The sequence below is a fragment of the Gadus chalcogrammus genome, chromosome 10 (assembly GCF_026213295.1).
Source record: "Gadus chalcogrammus isolate NIFS_2021 chromosome 10, NIFS_Gcha_1.0, whole genome shotgun sequence".
NCBI classification, from domain to species: domain Eukaryota; kingdom Metazoa; phylum Chordata; class Actinopteri; order Gadiformes; family Gadidae; genus Gadus; species Gadus chalcogrammus.
In genome coordinates this window covers 17,994,542-18,007,499 of record NC_079421.1, presented here as the reverse complement: position 1 = coordinate 18,007,499, position 12,958 = coordinate 17,994,542, and the positions used below count along the sequence as shown (strand labels likewise).

At 45.7% G+C, this 12,958-nt stretch overlaps 1 protein-coding gene across 1 annotated transcript in view; it reads right to left on the bottom strand.

Moving 5' to 3' along the window:
- slc7a2 (solute carrier family 7 member 2) overlaps nucleotides 1-12,948 on the bottom strand; it is a 21,349-nt gene extending 8,401 nt beyond the window's left edge. Inside the window, exons 1-9 of the mRNA XM_056601101.1 lie at nucleotides 12,925-12,948; nucleotides 7,330-7,713; nucleotides 6,841-6,996; nucleotides 6,182-6,347; nucleotides 5,744-5,880; nucleotides 5,223-5,445; nucleotides 3,905-4,044; nucleotides 2,048-2,150; nucleotides 232-443 (exon numbers count right to left, since the gene is read on the bottom strand). Of these exons, the coding sequence (XP_056457076.1) occupies nucleotides 232-443; nucleotides 2,048-2,150; nucleotides 3,905-4,044; nucleotides 5,223-5,445; nucleotides 5,744-5,880; nucleotides 6,182-6,347; nucleotides 6,841-6,996; nucleotides 7,330-7,699 (1,507 nt within the window). The 5' untranslated portion in view covers nucleotides 7,700-7,713; nucleotides 12,925-12,948. The remainder of the gene's footprint in view (nucleotides 1-231; nucleotides 444-2,047; nucleotides 2,151-3,904; nucleotides 4,045-5,222; nucleotides 5,446-5,743; nucleotides 5,881-6,181; nucleotides 6,348-6,840; nucleotides 6,997-7,329; nucleotides 7,714-12,924) is intronic.
- Nucleotides 12,949-12,958: the final 10 nt, after the last annotated feature.

Sequence of the window (12,958 nt, the reverse complement as noted above, 5' to 3'; positions counted from 1 at the left end):
GGATGATTACTGCGATTTTGTTCACTCAAAAATATTTATTATGATATTTATAAAAGTAGCAGCATCTTTAGCAGTTAAAACGCCAGACGTCCATTTGAGCCATGAGGGCAAACGGCAGATGGCTGAAATAGTTAGTCATTTGTCTATTAAAAAAAAATCAGTTTTCATATTTTCTTTACATTTGATTTGCTCGATAGAAACCGTGGGGGGGTCGGGGTACGCGTCACCTACCCAGGAACCCGACGGCCATGTTGACCACGGAGGAGGAGTGCTCGGTCGGCGTGGAGGGGGGTTGTAGGAGGGCCTGCAGGGTGGAGCCCCCTCCATTCATCATGTTGAGGTGGGCCTCCGACTCCGTCAGGTCCGACTCGCCCTCCTCCGAGGAGAGGAACGCCCGCTCCCCGTTACACGGCTTCTTCTCCTGCACCCAGTCCGGTTGGTACCTGGGAGGTCAAATGTCACGGGTCTAAGGTCATAATGGCCCAATCTCAATGTCCGGCCTCACAGACTTTGCTGCGCGTTCTCGTGAAATTATTAAGGCTTTGAATTCCAAAGGGCGTGAGGGTTTGAGTCCACACTCATCGAGTCCTTTCCGTGAGTCTGCATCAGCGCAGACTTCACCTAAGGGAATTACCCACAGTTCAAAGCGTTGTGAAGTTTACCGCGGAGACTATGGGGAAATTAGGAAGGTAAACAAAACCGACGCTACTGTCAATGCGTGACCAGAAGGGAATTTTGGCCTTTTTTTGTGAGCCGGAACATTTGGATCAGCTCACCAACAAGAGCCGGCTATTTTGGCTCCAAAACGGCTCTTCATATTACTACTTATACCCTTTATAATTCAGCCAAATGTAGCCCATTCTGACTTATGATCAGTATGTGTAGGCCAATAATCAACTAAATTATTCAATACATCCTTTATACTGAAGTATTCAAAAGTAAAAATAAATATTTTCTAATATCAAATTGCTGTAGCCGATTGTTTTCATTGAATTTACAAAAAAACAGAAAAAATGTGGCCTCACACATTCTCTTAGCACCTGAGATCAATTTAGTCTGTGAGTCTTTAGTCCTCAGGGGTCACTTTGGGATTGGGCTATGGTCAAAGGTCAAAAGGTTGTTGTATTGCAGGGTTTTCTAAGGCGATGACTGAATTCCAAATCTTGTTCCTAGGTCTTTCGTCCTATTGCTCGCTCACTGGTGGACGATGGCCGTTCTGGGCCGATCGCTACATCCTCCCTTGATTTGTCTGTTGATCTAAACCTCCAGAGCATGTTGTGTGTATAGAAACACTGGTCCTCTGCCAACAGCTCATTTTGGGGACGCGTGTGGCTGCTCCTCCAGCTTAATAATTAATTGGTAACAGAGCAGAACATCTGGAGGTCGAGGAACCGAGGACGATTGGAACACGGCCTACGACTAGACCATATGTCAGAGCTCCGTTGCCTCTCGAGAAGCTGTGTGTGAACATCCATTCTAGTAGGTCAATAAAGAGCAGACCAATAAAAGCCCCGTTTGGTATCCAGATGTTTTGACCCACATTCCTGCTATCGCTGGCTGTTGACCGCTCTAAAACCACTTTTCCCATGGTCTCATTCGGGGGGGGAAACGTGTTTGTTGTATGTTATGGTTTTCTTGCGCAACTCGGATCACTTCAGGAAACAAGTGAGGCCCAGATGGGTATTTATAAAGCAGGAGAAGGTTGGAAGAACAGGAGCGTAGTGTATGGAGCTATACCGGAGCTGCGGCTCCTTGTCAGCGGAATCGAGATCGGGGAGTTGTGCAAGGCGTGGAAATTGAGTAAACAGCCGCGTGTGTTCAGGCAGCTTTTTGAGCTGTTGTATAATGGGACTATTCACCGCTGATTACATCACCAGCGCAGTGCAACAGCATGGACCCAAACACAAACATACACACACCTCCAACCTCTTCGCTATAAGCAGGTCTCTCGGTTAATGGCTCAATTTGTCTTGGGGCTATATTCTAAACTGTGCTCGTACCATTTTTAAATAAGCCGGCTCCAATGGGGAGGTTGTGAGGGTCTTACCTGAGGATCAGCACGCAGGCAGCCACCAGGGAGTAGGCCAGGAGGGTCCCGATGGACATCATGTCCACCAACGCCTTCAGGTCAAACAGGAAGGCCATGATGGCTGAGGCCAGGAGATGAAGAACAATTCAGACCAGATGGTCACAACAATGCATAAAGGTGTGTCAATAAAATACATACGTGTAATTACTTAGGAATGGATGTTATTTATGTCTGTATTTATAACAAATATTTGGGGTGTGTATGCTGTGAAGCGGCTCAAATTATGTTATCAAATACAGATGAGCATGCATGCAGACACACAAGCAAAATAGAAACATCCACAGAATAACATCAAGGGTTTAAACAAGAGACATGGGAAACCAATTATAACACGACTGTACGACTATGTAACTGGAATCCGATGTCATAAAATGTAATTGAATGCAATCTTGTACTCTGTATTATGTTAGACAATGTCAAATGATCCTTGCGAGTCACACTGAATATCGTCTCAGGATCCTCTGTAAGATCCTCATCACCTGACCCAAGTACGGAGCTAATCTCTCAGCCTGGTTCAAACACGGCTATCCGGCCAGCCCAGTACTCCTGCAATCATACGCCAGCGTTTAAGCTGTGATTAAACCATAGACCAGGCTGTCTCTACGTCTGTTAGTCTTTCTGAAGTGGAAGCAAGGCGAGATTATCAAAGGCAGCTTCTCTCCTTATTAATTCTGTGTTCTGTGTATCTATGTTGAGGATCCGCACCTCGGGTTGTTTGAGATGTAATCCACCACCTGACGCTAACACATTATAGCATCAGAGACAGTCGAGTTCAGCAGCTAGCCGCTACGATCAGAGCTCTCTTCCTCCAGTCCTCTGCCCTCACCTTGTTATTTTACGCCAAGTGCAGCATAAACTCATGGGTTCAAAATGCATTTAACAATATACATGATCTCTTTACTCCTTGAACACTTCCATTGTGTTCCATCCAGTTAAATCTAATTTAACAGGATGGAATATTAGATTGGTATTGTTGTTTGGCTCCAAAAAAAAAAACTTTCATCAAAGTAGTGATGCTGGGATGTTTAAGTGTAATGGATTAAGGATAAAGAGATGTGGAAAAGGGTGGATCTTCAGTACATAGATGATGATGAAGGCTGAGGGATTTCTCATGCTGCAAAAAAACACCACTCACATCACCATGTTTAACATGCATTTATCCCCACCGACACTGACGCCACCACCACCACCACCACCACCCAGCCCAGCCCATCAAGGGAACATGCGCAGGGGGGCATGGGCTCATCAAAAGCCTGCCGATTGATGCTCCAGCCCTTTGACGGCCCAGGCAGGCAAAGCACCAACAAAAACATGAAGCCTCCTTGTGTCTCTCTCTCTCTCTCTCTCTCTCCGATCTTACCCGCAATGGTGCCTGCTGCCATGGTGGCTGCCACAGGCGACTGCCGTTTACTCACATTGGACATAAATTTGAACAGAATGCCATCTCTCGCCATGGCAAAGAGAATGCGGGGCAGAGGGAACATGGCGCCCAGCAGACTGGGAAAAAGACGGTTCACTGTTAAGTAGAGGACATTCTGGGGGAAGAAATCATTACAGTGGACACCTGCACAACCGTGAAAGAGTCAAGATGGCACCCGAGTACAGAAGCACTTTCGCTTTTTGGACTTAACTGGGTGAAGGTCACCTCATTGAAAGTCAGTCCTTTCAATGTCATCTAAATGTGATATTTCAGCTGTTGTTTATATTTAGGAGTACAATCTAGGGAGATCTGAATCTTGAACCCGGGTCTTTCACAGTCGATTGGGGGACAACGATTGGCAGGAGTGATCTTATTGGACGATCCCTGTCTCTCACCTGCTACCACACCGGACGCCATGGTGGCAATAAGCGGGGTCTTCGTCTTAGGATTGATTCGTGCTAAGGTTTTGAAAAGCACCCCGTCCGTGGCCATAGCATAGATTACACGCGGCATAGGAAATATGGAGCCCAGCAGACTGCAGCACAGGGCAAGAGACATGCAAGAGCATCACATTAGTCAAGAACCACAGGAAACACGCACACACACCCACACACACACACACACACACACACACACACACACACGTGCACCAAGTCACACCAGACACGTACACACACAAAGTCACACACACACAGCGTATAAAAGCATAAGAGTAAATCAAAGTCTTAGTGTGTCTTTCTTTTCTGTTGATAGTATTATTAAAGTGTTGTTTCCAAAGCCTGGTTTCGTTACCTTACAATAATTACATTACTGTGAATATCTTTTGACACAGTTCTATTTTTTTTTGAGTGTCTGCTCTATTACTCTCATTATGGTCTCTAAAAACTTTGTTACACAGGCCTTGATTACACAAGTTACTCTTTAAATCACGTTTTGAAATTGGGTGTTGAGATCGAGATACAAAGAGAGATGTTTCTCAATCTGAACACGTGGGAACAGTTTTACGAGAGATGTGGACAAACGTTATCAAAAGCACCTCCGGAGGTAATGAGCATTCAATTCAATCTAGATTAGTACAAGATGGATGCCACGCAGGCCATCTCGCACTAATCTAGAGACTCAGGTTTGATGTCAAGCGGGGATAACCTAACCTCTCGCAAAACTGCACCCCCAATGTGTGAACAGGCTGAGGCAGGTGTGAGCATGGTGTGCCTGTCCTGTTCATACATGAGTTTTGGAATCTAGATACAGTATACAGATACAGTGGAAATTCAAAAACTGTAATAAAATCGTGATAATTATCGTTGTGTAAACAGGCCCATGCACGGACTATCCACAGAGAAGAAAGACGGAAACACAGCGTTCTGAATTGAATACACTGCTCAATGTAATTCAAGCTTATCACATTATAACAGCGGCACAAAGTACAAAACCAAGACAGATGCAGTCCCCACCACTTAGGGAAAGCAGAATCAACCCGGTACAAGACTAATCATTATTGTCGCATGTCAATCCCCATTACGGGACACAACAATTGCAGTCAATCAAACACTATAACTGCAATTTTATAAATAACTAACTGGTTACATAAAATACTGAAACCCGGTAGCCCTAATAACTAAAAATCAACGTTTATCATATACTGAACACATCATCATTCGAATTGAATTTAAACTTTTGATACTTTGAGGGAAAATATAGACGGTCCCTTACCTGGTGGACAAGGCACACAGGGACCCTACGGCCACCAAGTACTTGGCGGGGCCCCAGCCCACGTACTCGAAGGCCATGGGCAGGGGGCTCTTTTCGTCCAGCAGGTAGTAGGGCATCATGAGGGTGAGGGCGGCCGACACCCCGAAGTACGCCAGGAAGCAGACGGTCAGAGACACCACGATGCCGATGGGGATGGCCTTCTGGGGGTTCCTCACCTCCTCCCCTGTTCACACACACACACACACAGTTTGGTTGATACACACACACACATGCAGACAAGTGTGCATATTTGTAGAGATACTGATACAGATATACGCACACCTAGACACACAAACACATAGATACTCATACAGATAAAGAAACTCACAGATACACACAGAAAACACACACACACACACCTTTCTCTCCCCCCCCTAGACTTTTTCCCATTTCACGTCATGTCCCAGAAACAATCGAATAAATACGCAACAAAACACAAACCTAAACACTGCAGTTTACGTCAACCTATTCCTTATTTTTACCTGTTGTCGCAATACAGTCAAAGCCCACAAAGGCGTAGAAGCAGGTGGCGGCGCCGGCCAGGGTACCGCTGAACCCGTAGGGCATGAACCCTCCTACACCGTAGGCACTGCTCACATTGGCTGACGCGGATAGATTCCTGAAGCGCACACACACACACACACACACACAGCCAACACCACTGTTTATTCACTGAGTAAAGTAAATATAAACACGAGTGGGACAAATCGTGGTTGACGCACAACTCATGTGAAATAAAAACAATTTAGATATAGTTTGTACTGTGTAGGAATAAAGTTATATACTAACCGGTACTTACATCATACCAATTTACGTTCTACACTACATCCCTCTACAAGCTGATGTTCGTTATCACAAGACAAACAGTTTGAGTTCCCCCGAGTTCCTCAAGCAGTCAGACTCGAGTCAGACTCATTTACTTCTTTAGTATGGTGACGTTGACGAGACACTCCTCGGAGATCTGCCAGTTTTTGGAGTCTCCTTTGACGAAGCCGGAGATGATGACGAAGAGGAGCACGAGGACGTTGACGGCCGTGAAGACCTTGTTCACCCAGGCGGACTCCTTCACCCCGAACGACAGCAGCCCTGGGAGACGACGGAGGAGGAGGAGGAGGAGCATGTAGATACTTTGTTCAGATAGTGTCTTGTGAACTTTAAGGTATTAGACTTTTATGTACTATACGTCTGGTGACCTGTCCTTTAATGCACTGCAGCTTATCTCTTACAGATATTTTATCGTTCAAATTGCGCATATTGAATGTTTTTCTTTACTGTATTAAAATATACAGTTTATTATTTTATGTCTATTTTCGCCATCTGTTAGATGTCTATTTTCAACCTCTTTTAGACATCTATTACACATCTATTTATGACGTATTATATTATTTAATTTGGTCAAAATGCCTTAAGAAAGGAAATGGCCTACCCCGGCACTCTACAATCATCCTCTTTCCCACATTCAAAATGATATTTGCCGAGGTCGATCGCTTTATAGAAGAGAAGACACATCATCTGTCTCACTACCATCAACGGAACCAGTATCAACATCAATATCCTCTGGGCAATGAGGCTGCCTTACCGGAGAGCAGCAGGATCAGACAGACGGCAAAGAAGTCGGGGTACTGCGCCAGCCCCGGGGAGTTCATGCTGAAGTAGGTTTTACAGAACCTCTCGATGTGTCCGCCGATCAGCTCGTCGAACGTCCCGCTCCACGCCCGCGCCACCGACGACGTACCTACGAGAGACCGCCACGCCTGTCATCGGCTCGCCACTACCAGCATCACCTCGATTCAGCCCCAATCGAGAAGCGTGAATTGTAAACGGACTGCATTTATATAGCCCTTTATCCAAAGCGCGTTACAATAATGCCTGACATTCACCCATTCATACACACAAGCACACACCGATGGCGGAGTCAACCATGCAAGGCGACCGCCAGCTCATCTGAAGTAGTTAGGGTGAGGTGCCTTGCTCAGGGACACCTCGACACTCGAACGAGCAACCTTGCGGTTACCAGCCGAGCCGCCCTACCTCCTAAAGCGGCCGTGAGTGTAGCCCAAGAACTCACCGATGACGTAGGACAGGATGAGGTTCCAGCCGGTGATGAAGGCCCAGATCTCCCCGACCGTCACGTAGCTGTAGAGGTACGCCGAGCCCGTCTTGGGGACGCGCGCTCCGAACTCGGCGTAGCAGAGCCCCGCCATGACCGAGGCCAGGGCGGCGATGAGGAAGGAGATGACGATGCTGGGGCCAGAGTTGCCCTTGGCCACCTCCCCGGCCAGCACGTAGACGCCGGCCCCCAGGGTGCTGCCCACGCCCAGGGCGATGAGGTCCACCGTGCCCAGGCAGCGGCACAGCTTGGAGTCCTCCAGGCTGCTCATGTCCACCACCTTCCTGCGCACCAGGGAGCGACCGAACGATAACACCTGGCCCAGCATGGTGACACCGACTGCTGGGGAACGGGTCGCGCAGAACCGAAAACAAATGCACAAAACCTTTTGATCAGGGACGGAGCAGTTTGTACTAGGATTATATATTTGCACTGGGTCAAAATATGGTTATACAGTCCAAGTTAAAATTGATGATGGTCCCCACTCCCCACTCAACTGGCAGAGAATGGCATCAACGCCGCCAGGGTTAGGGGTTTGATCCCCCTGGGGCCACCCATGCTACAGAATGTACGCACTGAAAGATGCTTTGGGGGGGGGGGGGGTGTGGACAGTTCTTTCAGCCAATAAAGTGTAAGCCAAACTCAACTACGACAAAGTCCCATCGGAGATGGTGACGGTCTGATTATAACCCGTTGTCTGTGGTTAACGATGCATATCTAAGTGCTCAAAGGACTGCCTCGTAGAGGGGGCCGTCAGGCTGGCATTCCAATTCATCACACTAATTGTATTGTTGATGGGAGTATTTTTTACAGTACAGGAAGAAGAGGAGGACAAAGTTTAGCAGTCTGTTATGTAATGCATGCAACTGTCCTTTTGATTAACTAAACTAGCTTGGGGTGCCGCGGAATTTCAGAACAATGACGGACGAGTGGATTATTCGTGCATAGAGAATGTGTGTTGCTACTTTTTGCTTTCAAACAGTACGTTTAGCGATAAATCAAATGTGACTAGCATTTAGATGGGCATTGATATCCAACAAAGTGTGATTAATTTTAAATAGGGCAAATTAACATAACAATGATGGGTGAATTATGTTACAGGGGAAGGTTGGAGGGATAGAAAAATAGGTATAATCTTCTTAAAGTTTAAATGTTTTCTTGACTTTTGTAAACACAACTACGCAAAAATATTTAAATGCTTAAATAAAAATGATGACCTATTCAAAATATTATTATCATACGTGAATCCGCAATTAAACTAGAGGCAAACAATTTTAGCTTAATATACATACATAAATACATACATGCATACATACATACATATACATACATACACGCATACATATTAGAAAATATACACATTTAACACTACAGTTCAGTAAAGTAGTTAAAATAATTCCAAGAAAAAAGTTGATACGGTCTGATGCAAGATTTCCTCCAACACCACTTACCTATCTCTATGCTGACGCAATATCAATTCAATGATTCCAAGTTGCGACGAATAAAACTAAATCAGTCAGAGGACGACTAAATATCCGTCCTCCACGGGACTTTCACGACGGCTAGTCGAAAGCAGTAGCGGCCCGGGACACCAAAAGAAAGCCACGGTGTGTGCAGGGTCCAACAAGCTGCAGAACTCCACCAAGACACTGCCGTCACACTGCAGAGTCCCCAAATGCAATCTTAAGGCATCTAAACTGCCCCTATGTACACTCTCGCTCCTCCCCTCTATCCCCAGCTGGTCTCAATAGACCATGGACCAAGCCACCGGTCCTACCCACCTACCCCTCCCCCCCCCCCCAATCAGACACTGCAGTGACGTTCACAGGACAGTGCAAAGGGGAGGAGAGGCCCAGAGGGGGGAGACAGCCAGACAGGGGGGCGGGAGGGAGGGTCTGAGGCAGGGTTGGGGGGAGCAATGAGTTCTGGTACGCCAATGTGTTCTGAAGGAGCCCGTATTAGTCCCGACACCAGACTGAGAGATATGACATTTATTTGCGGCATTCGTTTATATTTCTGATGTCCGCGCCGGCCCAACAAGCTCCCCGGCTGCCCGGGTTACTTACTGACGGCTGATAAATTGTTAGGCAACTGACGTGGACAAACATTGAGACAGACGTCGGTGTTTGCCCAGCGCAGCATGGAGGACTGCCGCTAAAAGCATGCGTGCTGATTGGTCAGTGAAGGGTGGACGCGGAGCGCTGCTGGGGTCGAGTCCTCTTAATGGAAGATAAGTATTGCTCAATGTACACTGAGCCCTTGGAGTCAAGGACATCACAGAAAATCAATAGTACACTACACCCCCGCCCCCCCCCCCCCCCGACTGACCCGCCTCCTCCACAGCAATAATGGCACTGCTCCAGATTAGGGGGTTATTCCATTTTTTTCACTTTGTGGGGATCAACTCATTCGTTGTTAATGACGAACAATGAACCGAAATATAAATAACATGGAATGTACGGCAGGGGGGCTGTTGCTGCCAAGATCTGGCTCAGACCAGATGAAGGCCGCGGTGGGAAGGTTGCAGCTGGCCCCTCTGACAACACTGTGCAGCCACGCTAGAGAGAGCCTGGAAACAGCTCGCCTTTGAGCCCGTCTTGTACTTTAAGTCCCCCAGCCAAGCCCCCTCCAGGCCCTGACTGCCTGGGCCCGCTGGTCTGACCTGCATGCTGATTGAAACGAGAATGCCATCCTTAGCAGAGGGGCAGACTGGAGACTCCACCGGCCACGCTCGCTTTGTGTGTAGAATACACACCCATAGATTCTCACACACACACACACACACACACACACACACACACACACACACACACACACACACACACACACACACACACACACACACACACACACACACACACACACACACACACACACACACACACAAATAGACATGCGCACACTCACACGCACACACAAATACACATACACACAAAAACACAAAATCATAGACACACTTGTACAAAGGCAAACTCACAAACACACACATACACACACACAAAGCGTAACAGTGCAGTGGGGGAAAGTCCGGGTATCCCTGGTATAATATTCCCCCTGGTATAGCTCTACTCGTCTTCCGAAGTGGACTCATAGCATCCACCGGTCACCATGGCGATGGCGGACGAGAGAAAGAGGCTAACCATGCGCCGCTGTTGACTCGCGCTAATCGTGTGAAGCCAATTGAATGCACTTCTGCTTCGTTGGCCGCCCTAGCCGGCTCTGGACATGGTAGGTATGGTCAACAGATTGAGTGCTGTTTGCCATGGACCTCTCGCTCCACTGAGCGCTGGTGTCACCAGGAAAGGTTGAAGTGAACCATTACTGATAAGCCTGACAACAGCTCAAAGTGGAAGCATTTAGACGCATTAATAGGGTCCCGATGAGAGAGATAAATAAATAAAATACAGCAACAACCATTTGGCCAGTAGTGTTACTGGCCCGAAATACAACAAGTAGGGCATAATACAAGTATTTTTCATTGATCATAAGTTCCTTGAGCAGCTTAATATGGGATAGGCGAAAATGATGCTTATTGTCTTCTGAATGCCTTTGAAATAATCTTCTAATAATATTCTTCTTGCCAACTATGCCCAACTTCCAGATTCATCTGAAATCATGAATAAAATTAGGATTCAAGCAACTAGATATAATCAAGGCTGGCAACAAATAGTGAGGTTATAAAGTTATATAAAAATCTAATAAATGTTCTCAGCAGTTAATCCCTGCTCTCCTGACGTGTCCGTGAACCAGTGAAGCCAGTGACAGAGGCTCTGCATATTAAACCGCTGACAGAGCCTCTCCATATTAAAGTAAAGGAGAAGACTGGCCACCCCAGCCTGAAGACATCAGCTCTTAGCTTGACTTAATACTCTTTTTATTAACTTATAAGACTGAGCATTATCCACAGTTGCCTTCCTCCTGTACCCCTGCCCTGGTCAAAGTAAATGTATTGCCTTGTAGCCGACAAAGAAGATCCATATAAAACAAATACATGAGAACCAAGCAATGGATTATTGCTTAAAGACAATTATCCATACTGGACGTCGAAGTGCACAGAAAGCAGGCTGTGTCTGCCTTGATTCAGAATCAGTAGTAGACTGTGAAGATCCGACCCGAAAAGATTTGTTCATTTGAATGAGCGAGATCCGAACATCCGAGTAAAAAAAAAGATCTGAACTTCTCATCACTACAGTGGTCAACACAAAACAATATACAGCTTCATGGGTTGGAGATAAGTGACACCCTATATATAGCATGGCATCTTTACCAATCCGCCCATGCCAAGACAGACTGAAGATTTACCTGGGTAAACCACACCCTGTAGGCATGGCTTATTTACCATTCCGCCGACCAATACCAATATTTACTGAAACCACGATAACTACAGAGCTGGTTCTGAGACTACTTGCCCAGATTCTAACTAGATATTCACATGGCTGGTTTATAAGCAAATGGTTTCTATACATTTGTTCCAATTGGTAGGCCTAGGCTATTTGTGTTTAGTGGAGTAGCGAGTAGCCATATTTGAAAAATATATATTGCATTTTATTAAAATGCAACTACCATAGCCTGTTATAAAAATTAGATCCCAGAGGGGATTTCTTTGTGTTCTGCGTAAAGAAAAGCATAATACGACTCAGTGCACACACAGAAAACAAATCGTTAGTCTCATTACCATTGGAAAAAAATAAATATATATATAGGCCTATATATATATATATATATATATATATATATCTCATTTGCATGATGAGATTATACAATGTTGCAACATATTCCAAATGAAATAATAAAAACCTATTCATCAGTCATTCAGCATGCGGATTTAATAGAGAGAATCGAGTGCGATGGTGCGTTAGGGCCAGTGGCCATCGGAGTGTGGCAGCGTTGCCAAGCATCAGTAAGTCAATCACTTCTGCTTAGTTTAACTCAACAGTTTTATTGCTTCAACTTTACTCTAGTAGCCTGCAACAGATGGCTGCTGAGCTCGCAACAAGCTGGAGTCGAATGCAGAAATGTAGAAATACATAGGCCTACATCGAAAATGTCTTTCAAGGGGTCCCTACCGACAACGAAATGACATACGGACACATTTCTTTGACTGAAAAAATGACTGAAAGTTCCATATCAACACCCTGTCCCTGTGAATTGCCTTACACCTCGCAATTTGCAGTTGACTCTGTAATGATCATTCATCAACTACACATTTTGGCATTTGTAACCGTGTGCGTAATGGTGTGCGTTTTAATGAAGAAAGATAAATACACGTCTCTCCATAACTTCCGTTCTAATCACAAATTCCTGGAACATTGAATTTTGACTATCTATATAAATATCTGTACTTTTGCATTGCATTGCAGTTCATTATAGCTATCTGCACTCCAAATTGTTCCATGTAGGCCTACCAAACATGCATCATCCAGGCCTGCTCTTTGGTTTTTGGGACTGGGGGAAAAGTTCCAAGTTAAATACTGATATTCTTTAAATAGGTATTCCGTTTTTCGATACGGCGCACTCGTATAGAAACCCACTCAAATTAAATTAGAAACTTACTTTTCGCGGTCCCAGACTTGACAGCTACAGACGG